This window comes from Acinonyx jubatus, chromosome X (assembly GCF_027475565.1).
Source record: "Acinonyx jubatus isolate Ajub_Pintada_27869175 chromosome X, VMU_Ajub_asm_v1.0, whole genome shotgun sequence".
Classification (NCBI taxonomy): domain Eukaryota; kingdom Metazoa; phylum Chordata; class Mammalia; order Carnivora; family Felidae; genus Acinonyx; species Acinonyx jubatus.
The window spans coordinates 84,126,369-84,139,078 of NC_069389.1; the positions used below are offsets into that span (position 1 = coordinate 84,126,369).

Here is a 12,710-nt window from a genome sequence, read left to right on the forward strand (position 1 = left end):
ACTTCAGTGAGAAAGTAACTGCAGATGTGGTAGAAATAGCAAGAGAACTAGAATTAGAAGGCTGAAGGAGACTGAAGATGTGATAGAATTGCTGCAGTCTCATGATAAAACTCTCAGGGATGAGGAGTTGCTTCTTATGGGTGAGCAAAAGTGGTTTCTCGAGATGGAATCTACTCCTGGTGAAGATGCTGTGAAGATTGTTAAAATGACAACAAAGGATTTAGAATATTACATAAACTTGGGGTGCCTGGGTGGCTCAGTTGGTTAAGTGTCCGACTACTGCTCAGGTCGTGATCTCACGGTTGATGAGTTGGAGTTGCGCATCAGGCTCTGTTCTGACAGCTGAGAGCCTGGAGCCTGCTTTGGACTCTGTGTCTCCCTCTCTTTCTGCCTTTCCCCATTCACGCTCTGTCTCTCTCTCAAAAATAAATAAACACTTAAAAAATTAGAATATTCATAAACTTAGTTGATAAAGCAGTGGCAGGGTTTGACAGGATTGACTCTGATTTTGAAAGTTCCACTGTAGGTAAAATGCTATCAAACAGCATCTCATGCTATAGAGAAATCATTCATGAAAGGGAAGAGTCAATCAATGGGACAAACTTCATTGTTGTCTTATTTTAAGGAATTGTCACAGCCACCCCAACCTTCAGCAACCATTAACCCCTGATCAGTCAGCAGCCATCAACAATGAGGCAATCAACAAAATGATTATGACTTACTGAAAGCCCAGATTATGGTTAGCAATTTTTAAATGTTTATTTATTTCTTTTGAGAGACAGAGAGAGACAGAGCAAGCTAGAGCAGGGGAGGGGCAGAGACAGAGGGAGAGGAGGGGAGGGGCAGAAAGAGAGGGAGAGAGAGAATCCCAAGCAGGCTCCATCCACGCTGTCAGTGTAGAGCCTGACAGGGGCCTCAAACCCACAAACCGGGAGATCATGACCTGAGCCCAAGTCTCAGATGCTTAACTGACTGAGCCACCCAGGCACCTCCCAATTTTTAGAAATATTTTTAAATTAAGGTATATTCATTGTTCTTTTTAGACATAATACTATTGCACACTTACTAGACTACAGTATAGTATAAACATAGCTTTTATATGAATTGGGAAACCAAAAAATTCATTTGACTCGCTTTATGGCGATATTCACTTCATTGCAGTGGTCTGGAACCAAACCTGAAACATCTTAGAGTTATGCCTTTATACTAGCACACGTGGGGACATGTAATAAATATCTTATTTTTAATTTGGACTATTGTTATCAGCTTTTTCACTTTACATTCATTCTGTATACATTCCTTGTAGTTTAGAAATGCAGTTTCTGACATTCTATACCCTAGCCCTCTGTTACACCAGTTATTGTATAAAACATAAATACATTTTAAGAATTCTAAAGACAGCTCTTTACCAAGCCAGTTCTATAATTTTCTGTTTTCATTTGCACTTAATCACTAATTCACCAACCCTGCACTTAGGGAGTCACTACAGACAATTATGCTAATAATGCTTACAGCAACAGCAACTAAGGTTTAGGGAGGACTTTTTGTGCGAGCGTCTTTCCTGAAGGCTGTGCATATATTATCTGGTTCCGTTCATAGTGTACGAGACTTGTGGTATCACATTCATGTATATTAATGAACTCTAATTTACTTTCTGTAGCTGGCCCAAGGCCCAAACCCCCAAACACCCGAGCTACGACTACATAGCCCGCTTCCAGACACTTTCTCTTTTCCATTGCCTCTCAGCACCCTCCTTTCTAGAAGAGCTCAGAGCGCTCCTCCCCCTCCCTCCTGCTACATTTTGGGAACCATGGCGACCAACGCTTTCTCCCCCTCCCTCCCCTCCCCCCAGACATTCAGGCAAGCACCAGGTGGGAGGATCTGCTACGTAACCGCGCGTGTGATTGCCTAGTAGCAGCGCTTGTGAGTTGGAAGCTAGCCGAGAGAGGGGTGGGGCTAGAGGGCGGACGCGCGCGCGCGGAACGTCTTCACAGCCTGGCTTCGGGGCGGAGCTTTACCAGTCGGCGGGATCAGAGTAGTGATCGTCGCCTAGCGCGCGGTTTCCTGGTCTCTCAGCTTCTGACGGGACAGACTAGCTTTGAGGAGTAAGGAGCGTACGCAGTTACCTAAAAATGTCTGGTGAGTTAGGTCAGCCTCAGGCCGGCCCCTCACATGCTGGGCTAGATTTGCCGAACCCTGAGAGAAATCGGGCTGGGGTCCCGGGAGGGGTGATCCGAAGGGCCGGTGCCCAAGGGCGCAGGTCCTGGATCCAAAAGGTTCTTGAGCAAATAACGGATTCACCTCTGCAGTGGGTCACCCCCTCGGAGGTGGTGCCTGTCGCTGTGCTGGCCGTCCAGAGATACCTGTTAGAGGATGAACCACGCGACACAATACCGAAACCTCCCCTTTACTGCTATGATGTGACGATCTCAGACGGGGTATACCAGGAGAAGTGCTACCTGGACCCCAGCCTGAACTTTCTCGTGTATAAAAATATTCTTAAAGTCGGCATAGAAATGAAAATTTCCAGAGTCTCGTGCCTTTACAACGAGAAAAGATTAGGCCAAGGGATCCTGTGCATAGATAACGTCCACTGTGGGGAGACCTTAGAGGATATTTCTTTAGAAACTCCATTCAGAAATAGTGCGCACGAGGAGGTACCCGAGAGGCCTTTAAGAGGCGGGAAGAGTCATTACCTGGCCCTGTGGAATAACGAAGATCCATATGGAGATATTTGGTTAACCAACAAGCAACCTGAGGAGCACAATTTTAACAGTAAGTAATTGGAGGGAATGACGGAGGGGTTAAGAAATAGTTTTCGGGAGCTTGCGTTAATGGGAAAGGAAACGGGGGTGCGTTGGTATTGTTCATTTCAAGCCGCGAGTGGAAATAGACAAGTTTTCGTCAATGTCAGATTGGCACTCGCTTAATGAAAATTTGCGCAACCCGTCATTGCTTTGATTGTTCAAGTGGCCATTCAGGAAGTGTCTGAATACATCTCAAATTTAATCTGGCACACATAGCGTGTGTGCGTTTGCCTACGGTTTAATCTTCGTTTCGTTCCGTTTGTGGAAATAGTACTCACTGTGTTGGTTGGCGAGTATATAGATTTGAAATTGGCATGAAAGGCATAAATATTTGTGGGTTTGTGCGTTTTAACCGTGATTCAAAAACGGATATTCCGTGATTTATTCCTTAATAATTTGCATTAATGAAACGCCATCTTTATGTCTTTGTAGCAGTTATGTAAATATTGCTTTTTTTGAGCGTGTGATTTTTGTGGGCAGGCTTGGAATTTTCATTCTTATGTTTCTTATTACGTATCACAGACAATACTGAGAAGTTTAATTCTTCAGTACCAGAAGTAGGCAGTTAACGTGAAAATGCCTGTTCATCATCAGCAACTGATGTAAAACATATTTTATCAGAGATGGAAGGGGAATGATAGTACTATAGGCATGTACACGTATGGGATGGGGAACAAATAATACACAAAAAAATAAAAGTGCAAGTACTGGAGGAAGATAGATGATAATTTTCTACATTTACTGCTTTTCAGGTTTTTTTTTTACATTGCAGTCATAATACTAGCTCATATATGATCTTACTATGATGTGTAACAGCAACAGGCTTGAAAGTGAAAAGGTGGGTCAAAAATAGGCAGCTAAACTAATATCCAATTATAAGGGGAAATACAGAAATGTGTAGACAAGGATGATTTAAATAACTTAAGCTTTAAAAGCAAGATAGTCATTTCAGGGATGCAGTAATGGAATGAATTTTATCTCAAGTATGGAATAAGACAGTAGTGCATTACTACCTCTTAAGTGCTTATCATTTTTTATTTTTAGGATGGAATATATAAATGAAAAATTGGTGTCTAGAAGAATTAAGAGGGGAATAATAATTTGTAAAAATCTTTTTCTTGAAAGTAATATCTATTCATTATTCAAACCATATTTTTATTACAAAAGGCAATGTCCATGTGCTAAAAAGCCAAACTGTATATTTAAAAGTATATTGTTGACTAGAAAAAAAGCATTATAGACTGAAAAGCAAATGCATTTGCACAAGATAATATTAAAAGTCCATTATTTGTATAAACATAAAAACGTATATTGTATTAAAAATGCAAGACCCAAGTATAGTAAAATTTTGATGACAAAATTTAGAAGTAGGTATATATTGGTGGTCTTTCAGGCTTGCTGTATGAAATTTTTAATAATAAAATGTTGGGGTGGAGTGAAAGACCCCTTTACCTCCTCCAGTGCCTTCAACTTTCCTCTTAAAACTCCAAACGTTCAGCAGTTTGGTATGTATCATTGAAAAAAAAATATTCTGTGGCATGGCATGATTTGGTGTTTACACATTAAGCGTCTTTAATGTACATCTGCATATATATACTTCCCTTGGATGAGTGTACCATAATTTATATGATCATGCCAAAGTGAATAGGTAATTATCAATTTTAGGCAGTTACTGGTTTTTCTGTTTTAGATCCACACTGAACATCATTAGGATATACACATACTTGCTCATTATGTTCAAGTATATCTGTTAAATAGATGGATTCCTAGAAATGAAATTGCTAGGTTACAGAGTATTTTACATTTTTTAATTTAATGGATATTGACAAATCATCTTCTGAAAAGGTTTTCCTAATTTACATTCCCACTAACATATATATGAGTGCCCATTTCCCCATATCGTACTAATTTTTAAATTATATCTTTTGATTTTTCTCATTTCTTTGCTAATGGGTATTGAGGTTTTTTGTGTGCTATATATTGCAAGTTGCTTTCTCACACTCTGTCCCTTTTCTCTTAACTTTGGTTACAGTGCATTTTTTGTGCTTTTTAAAACTTTTATATTAAGGCATGATGTGTACAGAGTAAAGTGGAAAAGTCTTGAAAATACAGCTTGAAATACCAAAAAAAAAAAAAATACAGCTTAAAAGTAAAGCTTGATAACCATCTTCCCAGATCAAAATCCAGAACATTTGAAGCATTTCATAAGTCTCCCTCATGCCCTCTCCTGGTCAATACCTTACTCCAAAGGTAACAAATAATGTGATCTAAAGACCGCTTTTCAAAATGGAAGTTAGGTAATGTCACTCCTGCCTAAATCTCTCCAGTGTCTCCCCATTGCAGTTAGACGACAATCCAGACCTCCTAACGCATGCACGAGGCCATGCAGCATCAGCAAACTTTCTTTAAATAGCCACATAGTAAATTTTTTTTCTTCGCCACACATGTGGTCTCCAGTCACAGCTATTCAACTTGGCCCTGGTATAGGGAAAGCAGCCATAGGTGATATGTAAATGATTGGGTTTGGCTGTTTTACCATAGAACTTTATTTACCGAAACTGGCAGTAAGCCGGATTTGGCTCATGAGTTGTAGTTTGCAGACCCCGGCCCTACGGAACCCCCTTACTCACCTCTCTAACCCCTCCCCTCCACCATTTTGTTTCTGAAATACTAGCCTTCATTTTGGTCTCAAACCTCCTCATTCTTTCCTGCGTCAAGTACATCAAGTACATCGAGTACATTGCTCCTGCTTTTTCCTCCTGGAAAGTTCCTTTCCATCCTCAGGTTTCAACTCAAATTTATAAAACAGGTTAGAAAAGGGCTGTTTAAATATGTATTCCCTCCCCACTTATTACATCACCACGGAAATGCTCTTCATAGAATTGATAACACTGAAATTATTATATCTGTTGTTTGCCTTTTTTCTCCCATTGGTTTATGAAATTGATGAGGGTAAGGACTTTCTTTTTGTCATGATTCTGGGGCATTTCTCTTATACCCAGAACAGTGTCACATGGTAGGCATTCAGGAAGTGTTGAATAAAAGAATGCATAAATTACATTAATGTATTTTCTGATGTTGAACCACTTTTATATCTCTACTTGGTCATGGTTGTTATATTTACATCTGTATGTTTAAAGCAAATTTGTTCCATAGATTTTATTTTTAAAAGGGATTACTATTTTAGTCCAATATTGATATTGGGTTAATTAATATTGGCCTAGTAGAATGAATTGGGAAACTTGCCTATTTTTCGCTACTTAAAATCATTTGTTCACTGAAGGTTTGGTAGAATTTACCCCTAAAACTATTTGAACCTGGGGCCTTGAGCCAGTATTGGGGGTTAGAAGAATGACTCCTTTTCAATTTCCTGTAGAAAAATTAATGAAATCAATAATGCTTCTTCTTGAGTCCATTTTTGAGAGTTGATATTTTACTAGGAAATTTCATTTCACTAGATCTCAACGTTGTATGCAGTTTTACACTTTAATTTAAATTTAATATATATAATTTATATGCATATATAATTTAAATTTTAGTTTATATTTTTAAAATATTTTACTCTTGTTTCATCCTCTATTACATTCCTCATGTTTGTGTGTTCACCTTTTTTTATTAAAAAATTTTTTTAATGTATATTTTTGAGAGAGAGAGAGAGACAGAGCACAAGCAGGGGAGGGGCAGAGAGAGAGGGAGACAGAGAATCAATCCAAAACTGGCTCCAGGCTGTGCAGCATAGAGCCCTATGCAGGGCTCAAACCCACAAACTGTGAGATCATGATTAGAGCCAAAGTCATACGTTTAACCTGAGCCACCCAGGGGACCCTGTGTGCTCACCTTTTTTATGATCAGCCTTGCCAGGGGCTTGTGTGTTTAATTGGTATTTTTAAAAAAAGACTTTGGGCTTTACTAGTTAAGTGTATATCCGGGAGATATTTTCTACTTTATTTCTGCTATCTTTTACTTTCCTTTGTTCATATTTTTTTTGTACTACGTTCTTGAGTTTAATGCTTGATTCATTTATTTCCTTGTTTCTTTGAAAAGCTTTTTAAAATTCTGAAATTTCCCATGGATATTGCTTTGGCTGTATACCCCAGGTTTTGAAGTGTAGAGATTTTTTTTCACTCATTACTCATATTTTCTGATTTTAAATTTGAGTTCCTCTTCAACCCTCAAACTTTTAGAAAAGGTTTACTTATTAGGTACAAAGTCCCTATTATACCAAGTTTTAAAAATTTAATTGAAGTATTCCATATTCTTATCATTAAATGTATTTTACTTGCCCATTTCTTTGAGAGGAATATTGACTTCTCTTTTTGACAGTGATTTTGTTAATTTCTCCTTGTATTTCTAAAAATTTTTGATTTAGGCGTTACTACAATGTTCATTTCATAACATAGTAATATCTTGTTGGTGGGTTTTACCCTTTATCAGTTTGCAGTTTGTCTCTTTGTCCTTTTTTTGTGTTTTGAATTCTAATTTGTCTGGTAGATCTATTTACTACTGCTGTCTTTTACTTGACATTTGGTTCAGTGGTTCTCAAACATGAATAGGCATCCATATCACTTCCAAAGTGTTTTAGAATGCAGATTTCTGGCCCCCCAACCAGTTTCTGATTGAGTAGGTTGTGGTAGGGCCTCACCATCCACTGGTGGTACAAATGCCACATTTTGAGAACTGACCTAGTGTATGTATCTTTGTCCATCCTTTTATTTCTATTTTGTTTTACATTTGTCTTTTTAAAGAAATATATAACTAAGATTTTGTGTTTTTGACCCAAAACAGTTCTTTTTCATTTAAGAGATAAATTTAATCCACAATTAAATTTAAAGTCATTACTGATGTTTGTACCTGTTCTTGCAAAACTACTTTATGTTTACTGTACACCTTGCTTTATGATGTTTTTTTTTTACTTTACAAGATTTAATTTTTTTTCTTCTAGTGCTTTAGAAGTTATCCATTAATTTGTATTTTCCTAGTGGCTTCCCTTAATGTTTTAACAAAATTATTTAAACTTAAGATTTTTGTGCCAGTCTCCAGGATTACTCACAACTTATTGTATCTTCCTCCTGAACAATACAAGGTGTTTAGGACTCTACTTGGTCATGAAGCAATTTGGCATACTGCTATATTGGATTTGAAAGTATTTGATTTAGGATATTTGCTATCATAAATGATTTGGATTTATAGGTTTTTTTCCCTTTGTACTACTTTTGTCATAATTTTTCAGGAATTATCTATGTTTTCAAAATTAATTGTTAGAAGCTGGTGCCATTTTTGGAGGTCATTATTTGTGAACTTTTTCATTTTCTTCCATGGTTATTGACGTATTCTAGGTTTCTTCTGCTTCTTGAGGCAATATTGATAATTCAGATTTTCCTAGAAGATTATCTATTTCACTGGTATTTTCAAGTTTAGTGATATGTAATCATATATAACAATATTTTTCTCTAGATTTATAGTTGATCACATTTCAAACATATTTTTGTTTTCTTTCGTCATGATTGCACTTGTCAGAGATCTACCTTTTCATTAATTTTTCCAACGAATTGGATTTAACAGTTCTTTTTTCTAATACCTTATTTTCAGCTTTTATCTTTATTCCTTTTGTCATTCCTTAGGTTAGTTCTTTTGCAGTGATTTTCATTGTATGGTTTAAGGACCCCGAGAGGTGTTTCCCAAGACCTTTTCAAGGTATTCACAACATCAAAACTATTTTTATGATATTCATTTACCTTTTATCACTCTAATTTTATGAAAGTATACAGTGGAGTCTTCCAGAGGCTACATGATATGTGACATTGGAACAGACTGAATGCCAAAGAAATAGGAGTATCCAGCTGTCTTCTATTAAGCTAGACACTAAAAATATTTACAAAAATGTAAACCAGTACCACTCTTCTCACTACATTTTCTGTTTTAGAAAATAGTCACGTGTGTGTGTGTGTGTAACCATACATATATATTATACATAATAGGTTTGTTGTTATTTTAAAGGAGTTATGAATAATTTTTTGTTTCTTAGTTTTGCTTCATAATATGGCAAATGTTGATAGATATTACCCACATAAATAAAAGCGTTTTGAGGGCTATGGTAATTTTTAAGAATGTAAAAGCTTTCTGAGACCAGAAAGTTTGAGAATCACTGTTCTATTGCTTACTATCTAACATTTTATATTGGGTATCTATTTATTTTCATTCTTTTTGTAATGAACACATTTCTATGAATTTATACAGATTCTTCATTGTCTATGTACAGCCTGTAATTTCTTTTTGGATTTGAGAGATATGTATATTCTATGGAGTTTGCGAGTTAAAAATCCAAACTGGGAAAACATTAATCAGGCAGATGTCTGCTCACAGCTAACTCTCTGGATCCAATTATAGCAGAAGCAGGGGCTCTTAGAACTCTGGTTTACAAAAGCATATAACTCTTGAATTTATTCTAATCGGTGAAGGTATATGTGCCTTCCTTGATCAAGAGTGTTCTACATACATTCCAGATAATTCACATCTGATCCACAATTTGTCTGATCTAACTAAAAAGGAAATCACTTAATAATGTCAGTTCAAATATTGGGACCTATGATTCTGGGCTATTAATATTTTGGAAGAATCTACAAGGAAAATTATACAAGATGGCCTAACTCTAAAAATAGTATTTTTTATGATACAGGTATAACTACAACATTCCATTTAAATTCTTATCAAAAAGAAATTACAAGTACAGTTTCATGCCAAAATGTTGAGTGATATATTATGTAAATAAAAATGGAGTGGGGGTACCTTGTGAAATAAAATATTGAACAAATACAAATTCAAGTTTTAAAAATTGAGACTGGCCTGTAAGGGAGCAAAATTGTAGAGAAGAATGCAGATGGAACCTCTCTTAACTCAAGGAAGAATAAAATTAAAAATACAAGTTAATCTTTAAAGATGGTGAATAGCTTTTAAGCAATTTTTGTACTTGCCAGCAGGCATGGAGATTAAAATTTCAAAGTAAATTGTATGGTGTATGAGAAGATAAGTGCTATGTAGAAAAATAAGATGGGAAGGGGAGTAAGTAAAGGGATCAGTTTACAGTAGAGTAGTAAGGAATAACATCACTGGGAAAGTGACCTTTGAGCAAAACCTAAAGGAGAGGAGGAGGGAAGTCACTCTGGTGTCTAAGAAGAAGACATTCCAGACAGAGGGAACAGCAAATGCAAAGGCCCTAATGCAGGACTATGTCTGGCATGTTTGGGAAATATAGAACTTACACATGAAACCACGATGAGGGCAATACAGAAATATGTCATGAAACAATTGTATAAGTTAAATATGTAAGTCCTTAGTAGTGGGAAAACATTCCATGGTATTGAGTTTTTCCCACAAAATTTCTTAAGGGAGATGAGTTTATTAAGGTATAATTAACATATGGTGTTATATTGGTTTCAGGTGTACAATATAATGATTTAACTATTCTGTACATTTATTGATACTCATCAGGATCTGTGTTCTCTTAATCCCCTTTATTTGTTTCACCCATTCCCCCCACCTAGTGGGGGATGAGTTTAGATTCAGGTCTTTCAGGAAGCAATTACCCAGTTTGACAAAATGGAGGGCATTCGAGATGGAACACTATGTTACTTAATATAGATATTTACCTTTGTCCCAGGCATATAGTAAGGCATATTTATATATTAGCTATTATTATTAAGGATAATGGATATTATTAAGTTCTATATGAGAAGTATATAGACTGGCTTAGCTGGTGAGAAGGAGTTGCTTTAGGGATGATGTCGCTACCATTTTTAACCATGAAAACAGAAATTTTAAATTACCATGACATATTAAGTAGGATTTTTTTCTATCCGATTTTTTTTTTATTCTAGATACCAAAATAATTTCACTTTCTCACCTTGAGATGACCTGGTCTAACAGAAGGAATTTTCCTGCATTGCTTGTGAGAATCTTGCATAAATCCAAACTGCGATACTATGGAAAACCTGATAAAAAGATGATTGAGCCATACCAGGTATAAATCATGATTAACATATGACATGTTAATGTAACATTTATAGGTTATAGCTTACAGACCTGACTCCTTATTAGGATAATTTATGTTCAAATTATATGTTATAAATGTAATTTAATAATTTATAATTTACATAAATGTGTGTTTCAGGGTATTATTTTTATGTAATTTCTTGTACAAAAAGAAATTCTTTCTGTATTGGCACCTTTTTAGTTCCTTGATTCAGTTGGTCTACTTCATACTTTTTTCTGTATCTTCACCCTTTTCTTCACTAGTATGCTTTCTACACCAGCATATAGACATACTCTGGACATTCATTTAAAAAAAAGAAAAAATCTCCTTTGACCTCAGGACTCCTCTATTCCCTCTCTCCTTTTCTTCTGGTAGGCTCCTTGAAGTAGTCTCCACTAGATATTTTCACTTCCTTGTCTCCTATTTACTTCTCAACACAATTGGTTTGGCTTTTTTCTTCAGCTGGGCACTCACTAGAGACCTTTTAATTGTCAAATGTAGCTGATACTTTTCTGTTATCTTGACTCTCTGTGCTCTATAATGCCAATGAGAACTACTTCCTTGATTTCTGTCCTGTTTGTTTTTTTACCTAACGTTTTACTGTATTTTCACATGTTGTCAAGAATTATTTTAGGTGTTTTATTAAGCTTTCATTATAAAAGTTATACATACTTGGAGGCAATTTGGAAATGTAGAAAGCAGTATAAATAAAGCTGAAAAAATATCACCCCAAATTCTACCAGAGAGGGTGACTGTTAATATTAAAGTGTGTTTCATCCCCTTTTTTCATATGAACATATCACATGTTTACACACATATATCGTATGTATGTAATATAGATCACATCTATATGTATATGTATGCATATAATATATTGCATGACTATATGATAAATTATCTTACAAAATGGAAATCATATTGTATATACAATTTTATATTATTTAACATTTCCTTAAGTATTTTCTATCACTAAAAATCCTTCATTTATAACTTTGCATAGTTATAGATTGTACCATGTAATAACTTATTCAGTCATTCCCCTGTAGTTTTGCTTTCTCATTCTTAAAATTAGAATACCCTGTAGATAAAAGTAACAAATACGCATGTGCTTTTTTACTCTTTTTTTCTAGACCTTTTTGGAAGTGGCTGACAGTTCAGGCACAGTGTCAGTGATCATGTGGAATGCCCTGTGTCCTGAGTGGTATAAAAGTCTGCGGGTTGGTTTAGTTCTTCTGCTTCAGGATTATTCTGTTAAAAAGAGTTATCCATTCAGGATGCAGCCTCTCCCTGTGGATCCACAGATCAAACTAATTTCTACAATGGGTTAAGTATTCAATAAATTTCTTGTTTTATGGCTATTTTGTTTGTATAAATGTGAAAAGAACTGTATCAGCCAAAGGCTGTTAAAAGTTGCTGAATCTGGGGCGCCTGGGTAGCTCAGTTGTTTAAGTGTCCGGCTTCAGCTCAGGTCATGATCTCACAGTCCGTGAGTTCGAGCCCCGCGTCAGGCTCTGTGCTTAGAGCCTGGAGCCTGCTTTGGATTCTGTGTCTCCTTCTCTCTCTGCCCCTCCCCTGCTCATGCTCTGTCTCTCTCTGTCTCAAAAATAAATAAAAACACTGAAAAAAATTGCTGAATCTGTTAGGACCTGGTAAACTTCTAAGTTCCTTTATAACATTTTTAAGCAATCACTTAATAACTATACTTATTTATGAATACATTTATTAAAAAAATATGTGATATATTTATTGTTGATTATGAATGAGCACCACTTAGGATGTATTTATATCTGTTTTCTTTTTTGTATTATAATACTAAATTAATGACTTAAATATACTTTTACTATAAGGTGCTATTCGAAAGGGCTTTGTCAGCA

At 35.9% G+C, this 12,710-nt stretch overlaps 1 protein-coding gene across 1 annotated transcript in view; it reads left to right on the top strand.

Annotated features, from left to right (window-relative positions):
- Positions 1-1,942: 1,942 nt before the first annotated feature.
- Positions 1,943-12,710, top strand: part of RADX (RPA1 related single stranded DNA binding protein, X-linked) — a 96,476-nt gene continuing 85,708 nt past the window's right edge. Inside the window, exons 1-3 of the mRNA XM_027054891.2 lie at positions 1,943-2,775; positions 10,682-10,824; positions 11,967-12,159. Of these exons, the coding sequence (XP_026910692.1) occupies positions 2,133-2,775; positions 10,682-10,824; positions 11,967-12,159 (979 nt within the window). The 5' untranslated portion in view covers positions 1,943-2,132. The remainder of the gene's footprint in view (positions 2,776-10,681; positions 10,825-11,966; positions 12,160-12,710) is intronic.